We start from the raw sequence: 17,325 nt of genomic DNA, 5'->3' as shown, positions 1-17,325 counted from the left end.
TGCCGCAAGGCTCAGTGCTGGGACCGCAGCTATTTACAATATGTATTAATGATTTAGATGATGGGATTAATAGTAACACGAGCAAATTTGCAGATGTCACAGAGTTGGGTGGCAGTGTGAACTGCAAAGAAGATGCTAGGAGGCTGCAGGGTGAATTGTACAGGTTAAGAGAGTGGGCAGAGGCATGGCAGATGCAGTATAATGTAGGTAAATGTGAGGTTATCCACTTTGGCAGCAAGAACAAGGAGGCAGATTATTATCTCAATGGTGTCAGATTAGGAAAAAGGGAAATGCAACGAGTCCTGGGAATCCTTGTACACCAGTCACTGAAAGTAAACATGCAGGATCAGCACGCAGTGAAGAAAGCTAATGGTATGTTGGCCTTCATAACGCGAGGATTTGAGTACAGAAGTAAAGAGGCCCTTCTGCAGTTGTACATGGCCCTGGTGAGACCACATCTGGAGTATTGTGTGCAGTTTTGATCTCCTAATTTGAGGAAGGACATCCTTGCTATTGAGGCAGTGCAGCGTAGGTTCACAAGGTTAATCCCCGTGATAGCGGGACTGTCATATGAGGAAAGATTGGAAAGACTGAGCTAGTATTCACTGGAATTTAGGATGAGAGGGGATCTTATAGAAACTTATAAAATTATAAAAGAACTGGACAAGCTAGATGCAGGAAAAATGGTTCTCAATGTTGGGGGAGTCCAGAACCAGGGGCCACAGTCTAAAAATAAAGGAGAGGCCATTTAAAACTGAGACGAGCAAAACCTTTTTCACCCAGAGAGTTGTGAATTTGTGGAATTCTCTGCCACAGAAGGCAGTGGAGGCCAATTCACTGGATGAATTTAAAAGAGAGTTAGATAGAGCTCTAGGGGCTAGCGGAATCAAGGGATATGGGGAGAAGGCAGGCACGGGTTACTGATTGTGAATGATCAGCCATGATCACAATGCATAGCGGTGCTGGCTCGAAGGGCCAAATGGCCTCCTCTTGCACATATTTTCTATGCTTCTATGTTTCTGTCTCCTTCCATCTCTCTCTCCCCCATCGCTGTCTAACCCTGGCCCGTAAAACCACTCTACCACCCAAAACAAAGATCGGGTTGAAGCTCAGCTCGTTTGTGTGTGTGAATCTTTTAAGTTTATTAATATAGAATGCATAACCAGATAAAAATTAACAGCGTACATAAGAGTACATTGGATAATCAATATATACACATTTATAGAACAGGCAAATGATTGAGAGAGCAGAGAAGTCAATTCTCTGCCTGAGAGATGCAGTCATCGTTCAGAGAGTTCCAGGATACAGGGATCTCTCTTATCAAAGATCAAAAGCATTTGGAGTAGTCGGCCGCTCGGCCCCTCGACTTCCCTGCTGTTCAATAAGACGAGGGTTGAACCGTGACCTTGGCTCTCCCTCCCGGTCGGTCCCCACGGTTCATCCAAGGACGTTTCAGTGGGACCTCTGTGCTCCTTCCGCTGTGCGATGTGAGGGTGCGGTGTCGGGAGCAGGGTGGGAGCGTGTCCCTGGAGCCTGCCTCACCCAGGGCTGCAAGGGCCGGCTGTGAACGGTGGGTGGAGGGGTTTTCTGGTAATGCCCTAATATTATGAGGAGAGAGTGTATGTGTGTGCCCCCCCCCACCCCCACCCTCCCGTCACTCCATCCTGTCCAGAGGCAGGCCAAGAAAGAATCTATTCCTCCCCACCCTTTGCTGGAGGTGAACCTCCCCTTTAACATTGCATTCTGCTCCCCATATGGAAGCGACTTCTCCTTTAACACTGAATACTGCCTCCTTAATGAGGAACCTTCCCTTTAATACAATACATTGCCCCCTCCAATGGAGATTTTGCCTCTTCTTTAACAAATACTGCCCCTTTAAAGAGGAGACCTCCTCTTTAACACAACACATGCCCCAAGTTGCTCCAACAAGACCATCTCTGGGGTTATTCCTTGATCTCTAATGCTGTAGAGGTGAGTGTGAGTGTGAGTGTGAGTGTGAGTGTGAGTGTGAGTGTGAGTGTGTGATCACAGTGTTGGATCCCTGGAGATGGGCTGGAAGTTGGAGGCAGGCGGGAGAGTCTGACTGTGGGTGCAGGGAGGGTTCCTCGGGCACTGACAGTCTGTGAGAGGGGACCCCACGTGCTTGCTGGAGTACCGTGGGGGAGATCCGAGAGTATCTTCACCATGCTGGAAGCTGCAGACTCCCGAGGAGAGAAGGGGGTGGACAGACGGAGCTCACCCCTACAGGCAGGCTTGCCCGGGGGTTGGGGGGCGGGGAGTCAGTGGACACGGGAGTAAGGGTGTAGCCAGGGTTGGGCACAGACAGAATCCACCACTCAGCATAGCCACTGGACATGGGGGGAGGGGGTGGGGGGGTAGCTCTGGCCACTGGGAAGAGCACCTAATACTGGACAGAGGCTGAGCTGTGGCCACTGAGGGAGCCCTGGACACTGGTTGTTGGACATTGGGCACTGGGCACAAGTTGAGCTTTGGACACTTGGACAGTGTCAAGCTGTGCCAACCCTGCCCTCTGGTGGCGGAGGTAGGAACTGCCAGACAATCCCCGGAGACACTGGATGCAGACGCTGCGATGCTGAGATTAACACTATGCTGGAGGAACTCAGCAGGTCAGGCAGCATTTATGCAAGGAACTGGCAGAAAAAGTTTTGGGTCGGGGCTCTTCTTTAGACTGACTGTAGTAGAGGCGAGAAAGCTGGGAAAGAGGTGATGGAGAGGGTGAAGAAAGCGGGGCAAGTGATAGGTGGATACGGGTCGGGGGGGGGGGGGGGGGGTTTGGCAGATGGGTGGAGTAAGGAGTTGTGGACGGAGTGTTCTTTGTGGAAAGGGGTGGGGATGGGAAGAAGTGCCTGGTGCTGGGGTCACATTGAAGGTGGTGGGAATGTCGGAGGGATGCTGGATTCCGGAGGCTGGTGGGGTGAATATTGCGGACCAGGCGAGCCGTGTCCTCTTTGGGGGAGGGAGAGTGCAAGCAGAACTGTGGGAGCAAGAGAGACACTACTGGAAACCTCTGATAACTGTATGGGTGAGCAAGGTTCAGAGGGATGTGGGGCAAGCGCTGGCAAGTGGGAGTAGATTCGACGGGGCATCTTGGTCTGCATGGAGGAGTTGGGTCGAAGGGCCTATTTCCGTGCCGTACGACTCTGATGGAGGGAATGAAATTCTTTGGTCCGAATCCCAGACTTGGCCGGCGTTGCTCGGACAACCCAGGATGGCTGTGGGCAAGGACGGAGACGGGTACAAGAGATACAGTGAGTCACCTTGGTCAGTGGACAGCTGAGGGCAAGGACGGAGAAGGGTTCAAGAGGATTAAGAGGCGATGCCACCTTGGCTCAGGACAGGTCGGGGCAAGGTCGGTGCAGATACAAGAGATGCCATTACTGTGACCCAGGGTGGCTGTGGGCAAGGACGCCAATGGGGTCAGGAGATGCCACCACCGTGGCCCACAACAGCTGTTGGCAAGACCAGCATTGGGTACAAGAGGTGCTGCCACCTTGACCTTAGGACAGCTGTGGTCAAGGATGGTGACAGGTGCAAAAGGTGCTGTCACTTTGGCCAATAGGTTTGAGGGAGAAGGCGGGTAAAGTTGCCCCCCCCCCCCCCCATAAATAAGGTGAGTAACTGGTGCAATAAAGATGTGGTTTCCAGATGAGGGTCTCAGTCGCCAACAGCTGCGTAGTTTCATTGGGAGCCGTGCAGATGGAGTTAGGGGTCAAAGAGCCTGGCCCTACACAAAGGCTTCGTGCTTGGAGCTGCCGTTGATCTTCATGAAGAGCTTGGCGTCCTCTGCCCGCTGGGCCTTCTGCCGCAGCAGCTGACAGCGGTAGAAGAGGAGGTAGGCGGGCAGGGAGAAGCCCAGCATGCTGACTCCCAGCAGACCAATGTTCACCTGCACACACAGGAGGCACAGTCAGCCCTGGGCACCTACTCCTCACCACAGCCTCATCCTCCCTGTCACACACCTCCCCCCCCACCCGACCTCACCTTCCCACCCCCCCCCACCCAACCCCCACCCCCTGCCCTACAACCCCCCCCACCTGACCCCAATCCCCACTGAACCCCGACCCTACTAGCCACCCACCCCAACCCCTCCCCAACCGACTCCACACACACCTCCCCACCCCACCTACTACTCTCTCCACCCCACACAACCCCCCACCCACACCCACACACCTGCCACCCTTCCCCCCCCCCACACCAAAACCCAACCCTACCACACCTCATCAGCCACCCCCCCGACCCCTCCCCAACTCACACCCACACAACCCCCACCCCACCCCACCCCCCACCCACCCCCCGCTACCACACCTTTGGCAGACAGAAAGGACATTGGATGATGTTGAGACAGATGCCCCAACTCAGTCACACCCGGCCTGGGGTGTAGAGGGGGCTTCACTGTGTTCCTTACCCAGAGAGGATCTCCCTGCAGTGGCCCCATCATTGCCAGGAAGAGGGGTTGCTGCAGCAGGGCGAAGAGGGCGCTGATGAGGGACTGCATGCCCGTCAAGCTGCCGAACTGCGTGGACGGGTACCTGTGACGGAGCGACAGACACACACACATCAGGAACAGGCCACTCCACCTCTCCAACCTACCCCACCGAGGCTGATCTAACTTTGTGCTGGTCCTCTCCCCGCCTCCCTCCATCCCCTCTCTGACTGGAGATCAACTGGCCCCAGCCTGCAATAAACCAGAGGCACTGCTCACTGGGGCGAAGAGAGGCCCCTCAGCCCCTCATTCTGTGACTGGCCCATGGGTCTGGATTGAGCCAGAATCTCCTCAGCATGTAGTGTTTAAGAAGGAACTGCAGATGCTGGAAAATCGAAGGTACACAAAAAAGCTGGAGAAACTCAGCGGGTGCAGCAGCATCTATGGAGCGAAGGAAATAGGCAACGTTTCGGGCCGAAACCCTTCTTCAGACTTTAATGATTTTTTACTGATTTGATTGGACTTTACTGGCTTCACCTTGTGATAAAGTTATTCCCTTATCATGTAAACATACTGATGCATCTGTAGAAGTTGGTGAGCGTCATTGGAGAAGTGCTGAACCAACTTATCCTTGAATGGCTCGATCGTAATCAGCACGCAACAAAAGCTTTTCATTGTACCTCGGTACACGTGACAATCAACTAAACTAAACTGAACTTCCTTGGAAGCATTTCTCCAACGACTCTCACCAACTTCTACAGATGCAGCGTAGAAAGCATCCGATGCAGATGTGTCCCAGCTCAGTTTGTGTACAGCTCTGCCCCAAGACCGCAAGAAATCGCACAGTTGTGGATGTAGCCCAGTCCATCACCCAGCCGCACAACACTCCCCCACACCCAGCCCCTACACAGACCCTACAACACACCCCCACACCCAGCCCCGACAAAACTCCCCAGTACTGCAGCCCCCTGCAACACCTCACGCAGTCCTGCCTCCAGTGCAGCCCCTCTCCACCCTGAGGTGAGGTATGTGGGATCTCTGGTGGTGCGGGGGAGCTGCATAGAGGGGGGGGGGGGGGGGGTTAGCTGCCACATAGAGAGGGGGGGGTTGAGGAGCTGTCACTTACACGGCGGCGTACAGCCCCCCCACTGCCGAATGGATGAAGCCACGGACGATGGTGTGGAGAAATGAAGGAGATGATCTGTGGGAGAGAGAGACACAGAGAGAGAGAGGATTCATCATCCACTCACCTTCACCCCAACTCAACCCTCAATCACCAGCACTCCCCCCCCCCCCCCCCCCCCCCCCCCACATCCCCCCCCTCCCTCATCCCCCCCTCCCTCCTCCCCCCCCTCCCTCACTCCATCTACCACACCCCCCCTCCCTCACCCCCCCCCTCCCACAGTGTGGTACCTGTAGGGGCAGGTTGGGGATCAGGCAGGTGATACCGAAGCCGACCAGCAGCACGTTGGTGAAGACGAAGGCCCGTGTGGCGTTGGTGATCTTCTGCACCTTACGGTCACGCTTCTTCCCCACCGGCCCTGGACACACACACACAGCCTCAGCATGGCCTGCAGCCGACAACCCCACATTCACCCCAGTCCCCCCTTCACCCCACCCCAGCCAGACCCCCCCACTCACCCCAGACCCCCCCCCCCCCCTCACCCCAGACCCCACCCCCCCCCCCCCCACCCCCCCTCCCCCCTCCCCCCCCCCCCCCCCCCCCCCCCCCCCTTTCCCATCCCACCCCACCCCCCCTCCCCCCCCCCCCCACCCCCATCCACAGCCAGGACACCTCGCTCGGAGCACACAAGCCCCCCTCCCTGGCCCACCCTCCCTCACACCCCCTCTCCTCCCCCCTCTCCCCCTCTCCCCATATCCCCCTTACTCACTGCCCAACATCATCTCTCCCTGGACCACCCCCTCACTCCTCTCTCCCTCCCCCCCCCCCCCTTTTCCAGCCTACAACCTCACAACCCCCTCACACTCTGGTCACCATTCATCTCCCCCCAAACCCCGTCCCACACATCACCTCACACCCACACCCTTACACGCACACACACTTGTACACACCCTCACATGTACATCCTTTCACACAGTGAGTGGTGAATCTCTGGAATTCTCTGCCACAGAATGTAGTTGAGGCCAGTTCATTGGCTATATTTAAGAGGGAGTTAGATGTGGCCCTTGTGGCTAAAGGGATCAGGGGGTGTGGAGAGAAGGCAGGTACAGGATACTGAGTTGGATGATCAGCCATGATCATATTGAATGGCGGTGCAGGCTCCAAGGGCCGAATGGCCTACTCCTGCACCTATGTTTCCACATTACACTATCAGACACACACACACGCACGCGCGCACACACAGCCGCCCCCTTCCCCTTCCCCTCTCCCCCCCCCCCGGTCTACTCACGTGTTGCCGCTGTTGCTGTCCTTGTCCTGCGAGTTGCTGTCCTCACAGTCCTTCAGCTTCCAGTCCATGATGTAGCCGATGACCGGGGCTGTCATCAGACACAGCAGCTGCAGCACCCCGAAGATGGAGGAGTACAGGCTGACTGTGGGGGGGAGAGAGTGGTCAGAGGGTGGGTCAGCACACGGCAATAGCACCCCGACTCCTCCCCCCTCCCCCAACCTTAGCAGTGGGACTGGGCACAGTGCAATCCAACAGTGCTCTCCCACAGAGGTGCACTCCCTCACCGCCCCTCCCTCACCGCCCCTCCCACACCGCCCCTGTCACAGCGCCGTCTCCCTCCCACTTACCCTGGGTGCTTACCCCTTGAGCCCACCCCAACACAGGTTAGTCAGGGGTCCGACCCACACCGCCATAGTCATCCGCATCCATCCACAGTTAGCCCCAGCTCACCGAGCCCACCCCCCCCCCCCCAGTTAGCACCCCCTCCCACAGCACGGACCCTTACCCGTCTCCATCTCTGCAACAGTGAAGGTCAGAGAGAGCAGCAGCAGCAGCATCGTGGAGGGGGGGAGGGGGAGGGGGGGGAGGGGGGGGAGGGGGGGGGGGAGGGGGGGGGGAGGGGGGGGGGGGGAGGAGGGGGGGGGGGGGGGGGGGGGGGGAGGAGGGGGGGGGAGGGGGGGTGGGGGGGGGGGGGGGGGGGGGGGAGGAGGGGGGGGGAGGGGGGGGAGGGGGGGGGGGGGGGGGGAGGGGGGGAGGGGGGGGGGGGGAGGGGAGGAGGGGAAGAGTGAGCAGCAACAGGGAAGATGGGAAGAGACAGGCAGGAAAAGAGAGAGGAGAGAAGGTACGTTAGCAGAGACAGACATAGCTCCAGCGGTGAAGAGCAGCCCATAGAGAGGGTCTCGCAGACGGGATCTGCGGACGCCGGGAAACAAGAGGTATCGTCAGCTGAGGAAGCAGAGAATCACGAGGAAGGATCTGGCCAGCCCCCCCCCCCCCCCCCCTCCCCCTCCCCTCACACCCAGACTGACTGGAATACTGTGCTTTGGATCAAAATGGGAGAGAATGGGAATGGCTGGCATCATAGGGTTGACTATGGTGGGAGAGTATGGGAGTGTTTGTGTCCCTGGCAGTGTGGAACATTCTGCTCCCAGAGTGGGGCCAGTTGGTGCCCGACCACTGTCAGAGCTAATGACGTGTTAGGAGATGGGGGTTGGGTGGCATTGGCCGGGCTCTGCGGCTGGGCTGCTGCAGTCAGCATCACGCGCCCTGTGTAAAACAGGAAGCAAAACAGGAAGCAGCTGGGACGTGATCTCAGCAGCTGGAGCTCAACACCCAGTGACCCAGACCTGGGCCTTCTCCTCCTCCCACTCAGTCCCCCGCTGACTGGCGTTGATGTCCACCCTGTGCACTGACCGGTGATCATGTCTCCATCCACCAGGTCCTCCAGGATGTTGTTCATGGCGCCCATGTAGAAGATGAGGCGGAGCTGGGTGACACACATGGTGACCAGGCTCAGCATGTAGATGGGGCTGAAGATACTCTGCATGAACGAGGTGGCATCTGCAAAACAAACGGGCAGGGCAGCCCCACACACGTGTCACAAAGATCCGCCCAATACAGACCCCCCACCAACGCAGACACTCCTCCCCAACGCAGACCCCCCTCCCCCAACCAACGCAGACACCCCCTCCCCCCCAACGCAGACCCCCCCCCCCAACGCAGAGACCCCCCCAACGCAGACCCCCCCCCCCCAACGCAGACACCCCTCCCCCAACGCAGACACCCCCCCCAACGCAGACACCCCTCCCCCCCAACGCAGACCCCCCTCCCCCCAACGCAGACCCCCCAACGCGCAGCCACCCCTCCCCCCCAACGCACACCCCCTCCCCCAACGCAGACACCCCTCCCCAACACACAGACACCCCTCCCCCAACGCAGACCCCTCCCCAACGCAGACCCCCCCCAACGCAGACCCCTCCCCAACGCAGACCCCCCTCCCCCCCAACACAGACCCTCTCCAAAGCAAAACACCCCATCCCAAAGCAGACACCCCTCCCCAACACAGACCCTCCCCCAACACAGACCCCCCCCAACACAGACCCCTCCCCCCAACACAGACCCCTCCTCCTCAACGCAGACACCCCTCCCCAACGCAGACACCCCTCCCCAACGCAGACCCCCCCCCCCAACGCAGACCCTCCCCCCAACGCAGACCCTCCCCCCCAACGCAGACCCCCCCCCCACACACAGACCCCCCCCCCCAACACAGACGACCCCCCCCAACACAGACAACCCCCCTCCCCAACACAGACCCTCCCACCACCAGGTTTCCAAGCTGCTTCTCAGACCCTGGACCAGCCACGGACCCTCTGAGCCTTGACCCCTCCGACCCCCCCTCCCCATCCTACTGCCCCCCATGGTGAGTAATTACTGGTCAATGGCCAGAGGGCCCCCAGTGGCCAGAGGGCCCCCAGTCCCCCAGGGGCAGGAGGGTCCCGGGCCGGTGTTTGCACTAACACACCTTTCTCCTGGCTCTGGCACTTGACTTCCAGATCGACGGTGGAGAGGCAGAGCTTGTTGCCGTCCTGTCCACACAAAGCTGCTCCTGCGGCTTCATGGTGTTGCCCAGGCTCAGCCGCCGGCCCACTGTCGTCACCTGGCGGTAGAACTGCTTGCCCGTGATCTTGTGGTCAAATCCTAGCCAGCTGAACTTGATCTTCACACTGTGGCAGCAACAGGTGGGGGGTTAGTGAGGGGGGAGGGGGAGGGGGGGGGGGGGGGGGGGGGGGGGGGGGGGGTGAGGGGGGGGGGGGGGGGGGGGGGGGGGGGGGGGGGAGGGGGGGAGGGGGGGAGGGGGGGGGAGGGGGGGGGGGGAGGGGGAGGGGGGGGGGGGGGGTGGGGGGTTAGTGAGGGGGAGGGGGGAGGGGGGGGAGGGGGAGGGGGAGAAGAGAAGGGGGAGGGGGGGGGGGGGGGGGGGGGGGGGGGGAGGGGGGAGGGGGGAGGGGGGGAGGGGGGAGGGGGACACCATGGAGGGGGGAGGGGGGAGGGGGGAGGGGGGAGGGGGGGAGGGGGTATTCGGGGATGGGGGGGGGGGGATTTGAGAGGGGAGGGGGGAGGGGGAGAGGGGAGGGAAGTTTGATGAATTCGGAGGGGGGCGGGGGGTTGGAGAGGGAGGGAGGGATGGTTGGCAGCTTGGGGAGAGGTGGTAAATTCAGACCCATGCCAGGTATTCCTGGGGGGGGGGGGGGGAGGAGGGTCGGGGGATGGGGGTGTGGTGAGGGGGTGCAAGGTCCATGTACCAGAGCTTCTGCTGAATTGCGAGACCGTTGTGGGGGGGTGGGGGGCGCTTGGGGGGGGGGTCCCTTCTGCCAGTGGTGTGGGTGGTAATGGGGAGGGGGTGGGGTGGTGAAGGTGGTCTGGAAGGGGTGTTAATGGGGTCCCATCGTTCCAAATCTGAGGAAGGATATTATTGCCATAGAGGGAGTGCAGAGACGGTTCACCAGACTGATTCCTGGGATGTCAGGACTGTCTTATGAAGAAAGACTGGATAGACTTGGTTTATACTCTCTAGAATTTAGAAGATTGAGAGGGGATCTTCTTATAGAAACTTACAAAATTCTTAAGGGGTTGGACAGGCTAGATGCAGGAAGATTGTTCCCGATGTTGGGGAAGTCCAGGACAAGGGGGGTCACAGTTTAAGGATAAAGGGGAAATCCTTTAAAACCGAGATGAGAAGAACTTTTTTCACACAGAGAGTGGTGAATCTCTGGAACTCTCTGCCACAGAGGGTAGTTGAGGCCAGTTCATTGGCTATATTTAAGAGGGAGTTAGATGTGGCCCTTGTGGCTAAGGGGATCAGGGGGTATGGAGAGAAGGCAGGTACGGGATACTGAGTTGGATGATCAGCCATGATCATATTGAATGGCGGTGCAGGCTCGAAGGGCCGAATGGCCTACTCCTGCACCTAATTTCTATGTTTCTATGTTCCGCAGTGTGGAGCTGGGGCGGTGGGGGAAGGGGTATTGAGGAGGGGGGGGGGGCTGAGGCCCTCACGTGTAGTCCATGTCCTCTGGGCCGGGGAAAGGCTCCAGGGGCCAGTTGAGGAGGCAGTTGATGAAGACCAGCCCCCCGCAGGCCGCCCATACCGTCAGGATGCTGATAAATGGCACCCCCAGGTCATAGATCACCTGCAGGAACACGGCTCCATTAACTATCCCTCCCACTCGTACCCTGACCCCAAACACCACACCCTCTCTCCCCCCTACCCTACCCTGACCTCCCCACCTCCCACCCTGTCCTCCCCCTCTCCAACCACACCCCCCTAACTCCCTCTCCCCCTAACTCCCCCTCACTTCCCCCCCACCCACCCTCACTTCTTCCCCCCATCCCCTTCCCCCTCCCCACCTCCCCCTCCTTCTCTCCCCCATCATCCCACCCCCCCCCCCCCCCCCCCCCCCTCCTCAGGGGACTCTGCCTGCCCCCTCACCTTGATGCCGGGGAAGGTCACAGCTGATGATGCATAGGATCCGATCATCAGGGCGATGAAGGTGGACCTCAGGTCTCCAAACATGTTCGGTAACTGTGGGACCAATCATCGTCAGTAGAGAGCCGGAGACTGGAAATACTCCCCCACCCCTTTAACTCCCCACTGCCCCCCCCCCGACCATATACGCAGAGCCTGGCGTCAGGGTACAGTCCATGGAGGTGCCCACTCTCCCTGGGGTACAGTTTGCTGAAGGTGACGTCTTGATGGGCTCCGACCCAAAATGTCACCCATTCTTTTTCACCAGAGATGCTGCCTGACCCGCTGAGAAGGGAACAGAGTGAGAGGAAGACACAGGAACTAGCGGTGGGGAGAGAGGGTCAGACATGAACAGGCAGGTGGGGTCTAACATGACTGTAGCCCCCATGCTCGCTCCAGGGGGTGTGTATCACGTCCGAGGGTGAGAATTTTCCACCTGGTATTCCAGGTGAGTGGGATGGAAAACTACGGAGCGAGGATTTTGCTGACGGGGAGCGTGGGGACAGCTGGACACTGCAGGGTTATTAACCACAATCACTGTGTCAACACACTCACGCATCTCCTCCACTCCATCAATCACAGGCACAGGTGAAAGTCCACTGGTGGAGGGGAACAGGGAGAGACGGCAAGGCAACGAGTCAGCACCAGAGAGAGAGAATGTTGAAGAGCACGACAGAAAGGGGGGGGGGGGGAGGGGGGGGGGGGGGGGAGGGGGGGGGGGGAGGGGGAGAGAGGGAATATGTGAATAAATGAGAGATTGAGAATACACCGTCCACGAGTAATTGCAGAGTTGTGGATGTAGCCCAGCTGATCACACGGACCAGCCTCTCCCGCACCAGGTTTATACTCTCTAGAATTTAGAAGATTGAGAGGGGATCTTATAGAAACTTACAAAATTCTTAAGGGGTTGGACAGGCTAGATGCAGGAAGATTGTTCCCGATGTTAGGGAAGTCCAGGACAAGGGGTCACAGCTTAAGGATAAAGGGGAAATCCTTTACACGAGATGAGAAGAACTTTTTCACGCGAATCTCTGGAACTCTCTGCCACAGAGGGTAGTTGAGGCCAGTTCATTGGCTATATTTAAGAGGGAGTTAGATGTGGCCCTTGTGGCTAAGGGGATCAGGGGGTATGGAGAGAAGGCAGGTACCAACTGAGTTGGAAATCACCATGAATATTGAATGGCGGTGCAGGCTCCCGAATGGTGCACCTAATTTCTATGTTTCTATGTTTCTATTGACACCATCTACACACCACGCTGCCTCAGGAAAGTAGCCAACAAAACCAAGGACTGCTCACCCCCTGGTCATTCCCTCCTCTCCCCTCTCCTGTCGGGCAGAAGGTACAAAAGCTTGAGAGTACGGGCCACCAGACTCGGGAATTTGTTCTTTCCCCGCTGTTAACTGACCACTAAGGTCCTTCCTTAAGCTTCTATCTAGTCCCGATCTTCCAAGCTACCTCATTGTGAACACTGGGCTTTTTCTCTGGAAGTGTAACACTACAATGCTTTAACACTATACTCTTTGTACGTGTGTATGACCTGATTGTAGTCATGTATGGAATGTTCTAGTTAGACTGTACAGCACTCAAACAAGGGTTTTACACTGTACCCCACTACACGTGACAATAATAAACCAATACCATCAGCAGACAGAGGGTAAATTCAAGGAACTGCAGATGCTGATTTACCAAGAAAAGATGCAAAATGCTGGAGTAACTCAGTGGGTCAGGCAGCATCCCTGGAGAACATGGATAGGTGACCTTTTGGTTCAGTCAGAAGAAGGGTCCCGACCCAAATCGTCCCTTATCCATGCTCTCCAGAGACACTGCCTGATCCGCTGAGTTACTCCGGCACTTTTTTTGGCCTTCCATCACAGCTATGTGATGGATGTTTATGTAAAATGTAATTATGTTGTGTCTGGGGTCTATTTGTGTGTAATGTATGGCTGCAGAAACGGCATTTCGTTTGGACCTCCAGGGGTCCAAATGACAATTAAATTGACTCTGACTCTTGACTCTTGACACTTTGTGTCATTCTAGGAGGCAGAAGGCAAGGGTGGAAGGATGCTTCACTGATTGATAATCTGTGACTAATGTACAGCTGGGATCGGTGCTGGGACAATTGCAGATCGCGATGTGCACCAATTGCGAATGGAGGTGGTATGATAGAGTCATGGAGCCGTAGAGGGTTACAGTGTGGAAACAAGCCCTTCAGCCCAACTCTCCCACACCGGCCAACATGTCCCAGCTACACTAGTCCCACCTGCTGGCATTTGGTCCATATCCCTCCATGATCAGGCAACATTGTGGATGGCACAACTTGGTGGTGGTGTTGTGGGTAGCGAGGAAGGTTGTCCAAGGAGACAGCAGGGTGTAGATCAGGTGGGAAGTTGGGTGGAGCGATGGGCTTGGGTTGGCAGATGGAATTTAATCCCGACAGGTATTACGTGGTGTACCTTTGAGAAGGCTGATAAGAGTAGGAGATAGACCGTAAATAGTAGAGCAGTAAGGAACGTGATGAACAGAGAGACCTTGGGATCCAAGTCCATAGTTCCCACAAAGTGGTAACACAGGTCGATAGGGCAGTGAAGGTTCGGGGCAGAGAATATTCAAGTTGGGGCGTTATGTTGCAACTTCATTAACACGGGCGAGGCTGCACTTGGCGTTTGTGGCCACGGCACTATGGGTGGGGGAAGGATTGTGCTGGAGAGGGTGTTGAGGACATTCGCCAGGATCTTGTCTGGATTGGAGGATTTTAGTGATGGGGAGAGATTGGATAGTCAACGCTGTATAATGAGAGGTATAGACTGGGAAGACAGTCAAGTATTCTTCCTGTGGTAGTGGTGTGAAAAACACGAGGGCATGGGTTTACGGTGGGAGAAAGGGGATTTAACGGGGTTCTGAAGGGTACTTTATTTACACAGAGTGGTTGATGTCTGGAACTGACTGGGGGAATCTTATATGGTCACTGTGTTTAAGAGGCATTTAGACAGACAATTACACAGGCAAGTCATTGAAGGGTATATTCCTAATGCAGGCAAATGGGATTAGTGTAGATTACATAATGGTCAGCATGGATGCAGTGGGCTGAAGGTCCTGTTTCTGACAATCAACTCTGTGAGTCTAGAATACGGGAGAGGGGAGGGGAGGGGGAGGGAGGGGGAGGGAAACATAGAAACATAGAAAAGGTGCAGGAGCACATTCGGCCCTTCGAGCCTGCACCACCATTCAATATGATCATGGCTGATCATCAACTCAGTAAGCCTTCTCTCCATACCCCCTGATCCCCTTAGCCACAAGGGCCACAATCTAACTCCCTCTTAAAGAGAGATTCACCACTCTCTGTGTGAAAAAAGTTCTTCTCATCTCGGTTTTAAAGGATTTCCCCTGTATCCAAAACCAAAGCGGGCCAGACAACGTCTGTGGGGGGGAAATGGACATGGACAGATGAAGTTTGTGGTCGGTTCTCTTCTTCAGACTGATCAAGATTACAGCATCAGCAGATACTTGTGTCTTCAACGAAAGAGAGAAAAGGTTTGAGAGAGAAATGGAACTCGAGAGGAGAAAGGGGCCAGGAAAACAAAGGGGAAAGAATGAATGAGGAAAATGAGCAGGGAGAAAGGAGTGAGAGGGAGCAAGAGGGGGTGAAGGGAGAAGGGGTGAAAGATACAATCCTTTCACCCGCTGACCAAATCACAACGTTGATGAGAATCACTCGCTGCTCAGTCCAACACATGGCAGTCGGCCACGGCACAGCATGATTGCACACACTGCAGATAGACACAAAGTGCTGGAGTAACAGAGCGGCCTAGGCAGCATCCCTGGAGAAAATAGGATGGGTGACGTTTCGGGTTGGGACCCTTGGACTCGAGACAACACCTTCAGGGACTATGCCTGGGAGTGTGGACATCTTCAGATACTGTACCCTGGGCACATTCAGGAAGGGGTCATACATAGACCATACACGCCGTTATCTACCCCCCTGGCTGAACACGCCTTTCCCGTGCTTACCGTGAGAGAGGTGAACGTCATACACATGCCTCCAAAGCCGTTGAGGGAGAGGGCGATGAAGATGAGGACGGAGAGTTCTGTGGGAGAAGGGGAGGGAGTGAGAGGGAGCTCCAGGCGGTGGGTGGAGGAGAGGGTGGATCAGAGGAGGGGGGGGACTCACCATCAGGGTTACTGGCACCGTAGGCGATCAGCAGGCAGGAAAAAGCGAAGCAGGTGCTGCAGGAGGAACATAGAGTCAGCAGCTGGTGCCACAGGGAGTCGGCACCGCACAAGGCCAGGGATTCCCCCTCCCCACATCCCCTTCCCGGCCAACACTCTAGTCGTGGGAGGGGCGGTGAGGGAGCGCCGCGCTGTGGGGGGAGGGGCGGTGAGGGAGCGCCGCGCTGTGGGGGGGGGGGGGGGGGGGGGGGGCGGGGAGGGGGGCGGTGAGGGAGCGCGCGCGCTGTGGGGGGAGGGGCGGTGAGGGAGCGCCGCGCTGTGGGAGGGGCGGTGCTCTCACCCCGCCGTGTTCCCTGACCTACCTGCCGATGAGCCGCAGCTTGCGGGGCCCGTACTTGTCCATGGCGATACCGAGCGGCAGGGAGATGGCGCTGAGCAGGAAGGAGCCAACGGTGAAGGCCAGGTTCAGCATCTCGTCCTGGTCTTTGCAGATCAGCCAGCCGTTCATGCGTAGCACCAGCTCTGCCTCCGTGCTGTTGCTGCCCGACGCACTGTTGTTGGTGGCATTCTCTGTGGGCAGAGAGAGTGGAGTTTGAAACAGGGACCCCCAGACACCCATCCCATCCCACCCGGCCCCGCTGCCTGCCCTTGGTGCCGTTCCCTGTGGCGAGTGGGGAACAGTGTTACACACCGGGACATCGGTCCCACCCGTCTCGCCGTTGTCGGCGCCTCACCTGTGGAGTGAACGGTGCCGTTAGAACCCGTCTCACCCAGTCTGACCTGGGAAAACCCATCCCGATCCACCCTGGGATATCTGTCCCACTAAGGACGCCAGCCTCACCCCGGTCTGACCCGGGTCACCGACCTCACCCAGTCTGACCCGGGTCACTGGCCAACCCTCTTTCCCCGCGGCAAGGTTTGTCTGGCCCAGGCGGGGGTGGGTGCCGCGGTGCCCGGCAAACTCCACCGAACCAGTGTCATTACCCAATGAAGCAACGATTGTTGCTGTGCGAGAAGAGCTGGCTGCTGTGTCCAGATGTGGCGTCAGCCATCGCTGCTCTGCACTAGCTCACTGGCCCAGAGGTGCTCTGGGAGACAGACTCCCTCTGTAGGTCCAGTCTCCTTGGGGCCTCGCGAGGGCCGGACCGCAGTCACACTGGCCCATCATGCCTCTTCCCCCCCCTCAAACCTGCTAAACTGAGGGGTGCTGACACCCCCGGAAGTGGTTGACCGGTCAGCGCTGCTAGAATTAGGCTCTCAGCCCCTCTCTCTCTCTCTCTCTCTCTGTCTGTTCTCTTCTCCCTCCCTCTCCCAGTCTCTCTCCCTCCTTCTCTCACCATGTCTCTCTCCCCTTCCCTCCCTCTCCCCGTGTGTCTGTTTCTCTCACTATCCCTCCCTCTTTCTCTCCCCGTCTCTCCTTATGTATCTCTCTCTCTCTTGCTCCCTCTCCGTCTCTCTCCCATTCCCCCTCTCCCCGTGTGTCTCCCTCCCTCTCTCGTGCTTATCTCCCCTGCTCCATGTCTTCTCCCCCACCCCACCCCCAGCGGTCTCCCTGTCCCAGACGGAAGGTCTGTTCCGTGACCCACTCTCTAATGACTGTTGTTCACCTGAGGAACATGTTATTTGCTGATGAGGCAATCCACATCGAGCCAAAACACATCACTTGAACTTTAAGTTCTCAGCTCCTGCTGGAAAACAAGTTCATGTATAAAAGCTAATAACACTCGGCTGCTAAAAATAACAGCCAATTGCCTCTCGCATTGCCCAGATCTGCTTGGCA

The 17,325-nt window shown here is 57.3% G+C and overlaps 1 protein-coding gene across 1 annotated transcript in view; it reads right to left on the bottom strand.

Annotated features, from left to right (window-relative positions):
* Nucleotides 1-3,604: 3,604 nt before the first annotated feature.
* Nucleotides 3,605-17,325, bottom strand: part of LOC129710614 (large neutral amino acids transporter small subunit 4-like) — a 29,217-nt gene continuing 15,496 nt past the window's right edge. Inside the window, 14 exon segments of the mRNA XM_055657752.1 lie at nucleotides 3,605-3,907; nucleotides 4,427-4,550; nucleotides 5,571-5,629; nucleotides 5,631-5,645; nucleotides 5,858-5,984; nucleotides 6,856-6,997; nucleotides 8,269-8,415; nucleotides 9,377-9,445; nucleotides 9,448-9,578; nucleotides 10,909-11,042; nucleotides 11,342-11,434; nucleotides 15,387-15,463; nucleotides 15,547-15,602; nucleotides 15,908-16,115. Of these exon segments, the coding sequence (XP_055513727.1) occupies nucleotides 3,746-3,907; nucleotides 4,427-4,550; nucleotides 5,571-5,629; nucleotides 5,631-5,645; nucleotides 5,858-5,984; nucleotides 6,856-6,997; nucleotides 8,269-8,415; nucleotides 9,377-9,445; nucleotides 9,448-9,578; nucleotides 10,909-11,042; nucleotides 11,342-11,434; nucleotides 15,387-15,463; nucleotides 15,547-15,602; nucleotides 15,908-16,115 (1,544 nt within the window). The 3' untranslated portion in view covers nucleotides 3,605-3,745.

The sequence above is a fragment of the Leucoraja erinacea genome, chromosome 28 (assembly GCF_028641065.1).
Source record: "Leucoraja erinacea ecotype New England chromosome 28, Leri_hhj_1, whole genome shotgun sequence".
Lineage (NCBI taxonomy): Eukaryota > Metazoa > Chordata > Chondrichthyes > Rajiformes > Rajidae > Leucoraja > Leucoraja erinaceus.
Note: the sequence above shows the minus strand (reverse complement) of the source record. Positions and strands in the feature narration are given on the sequence as shown.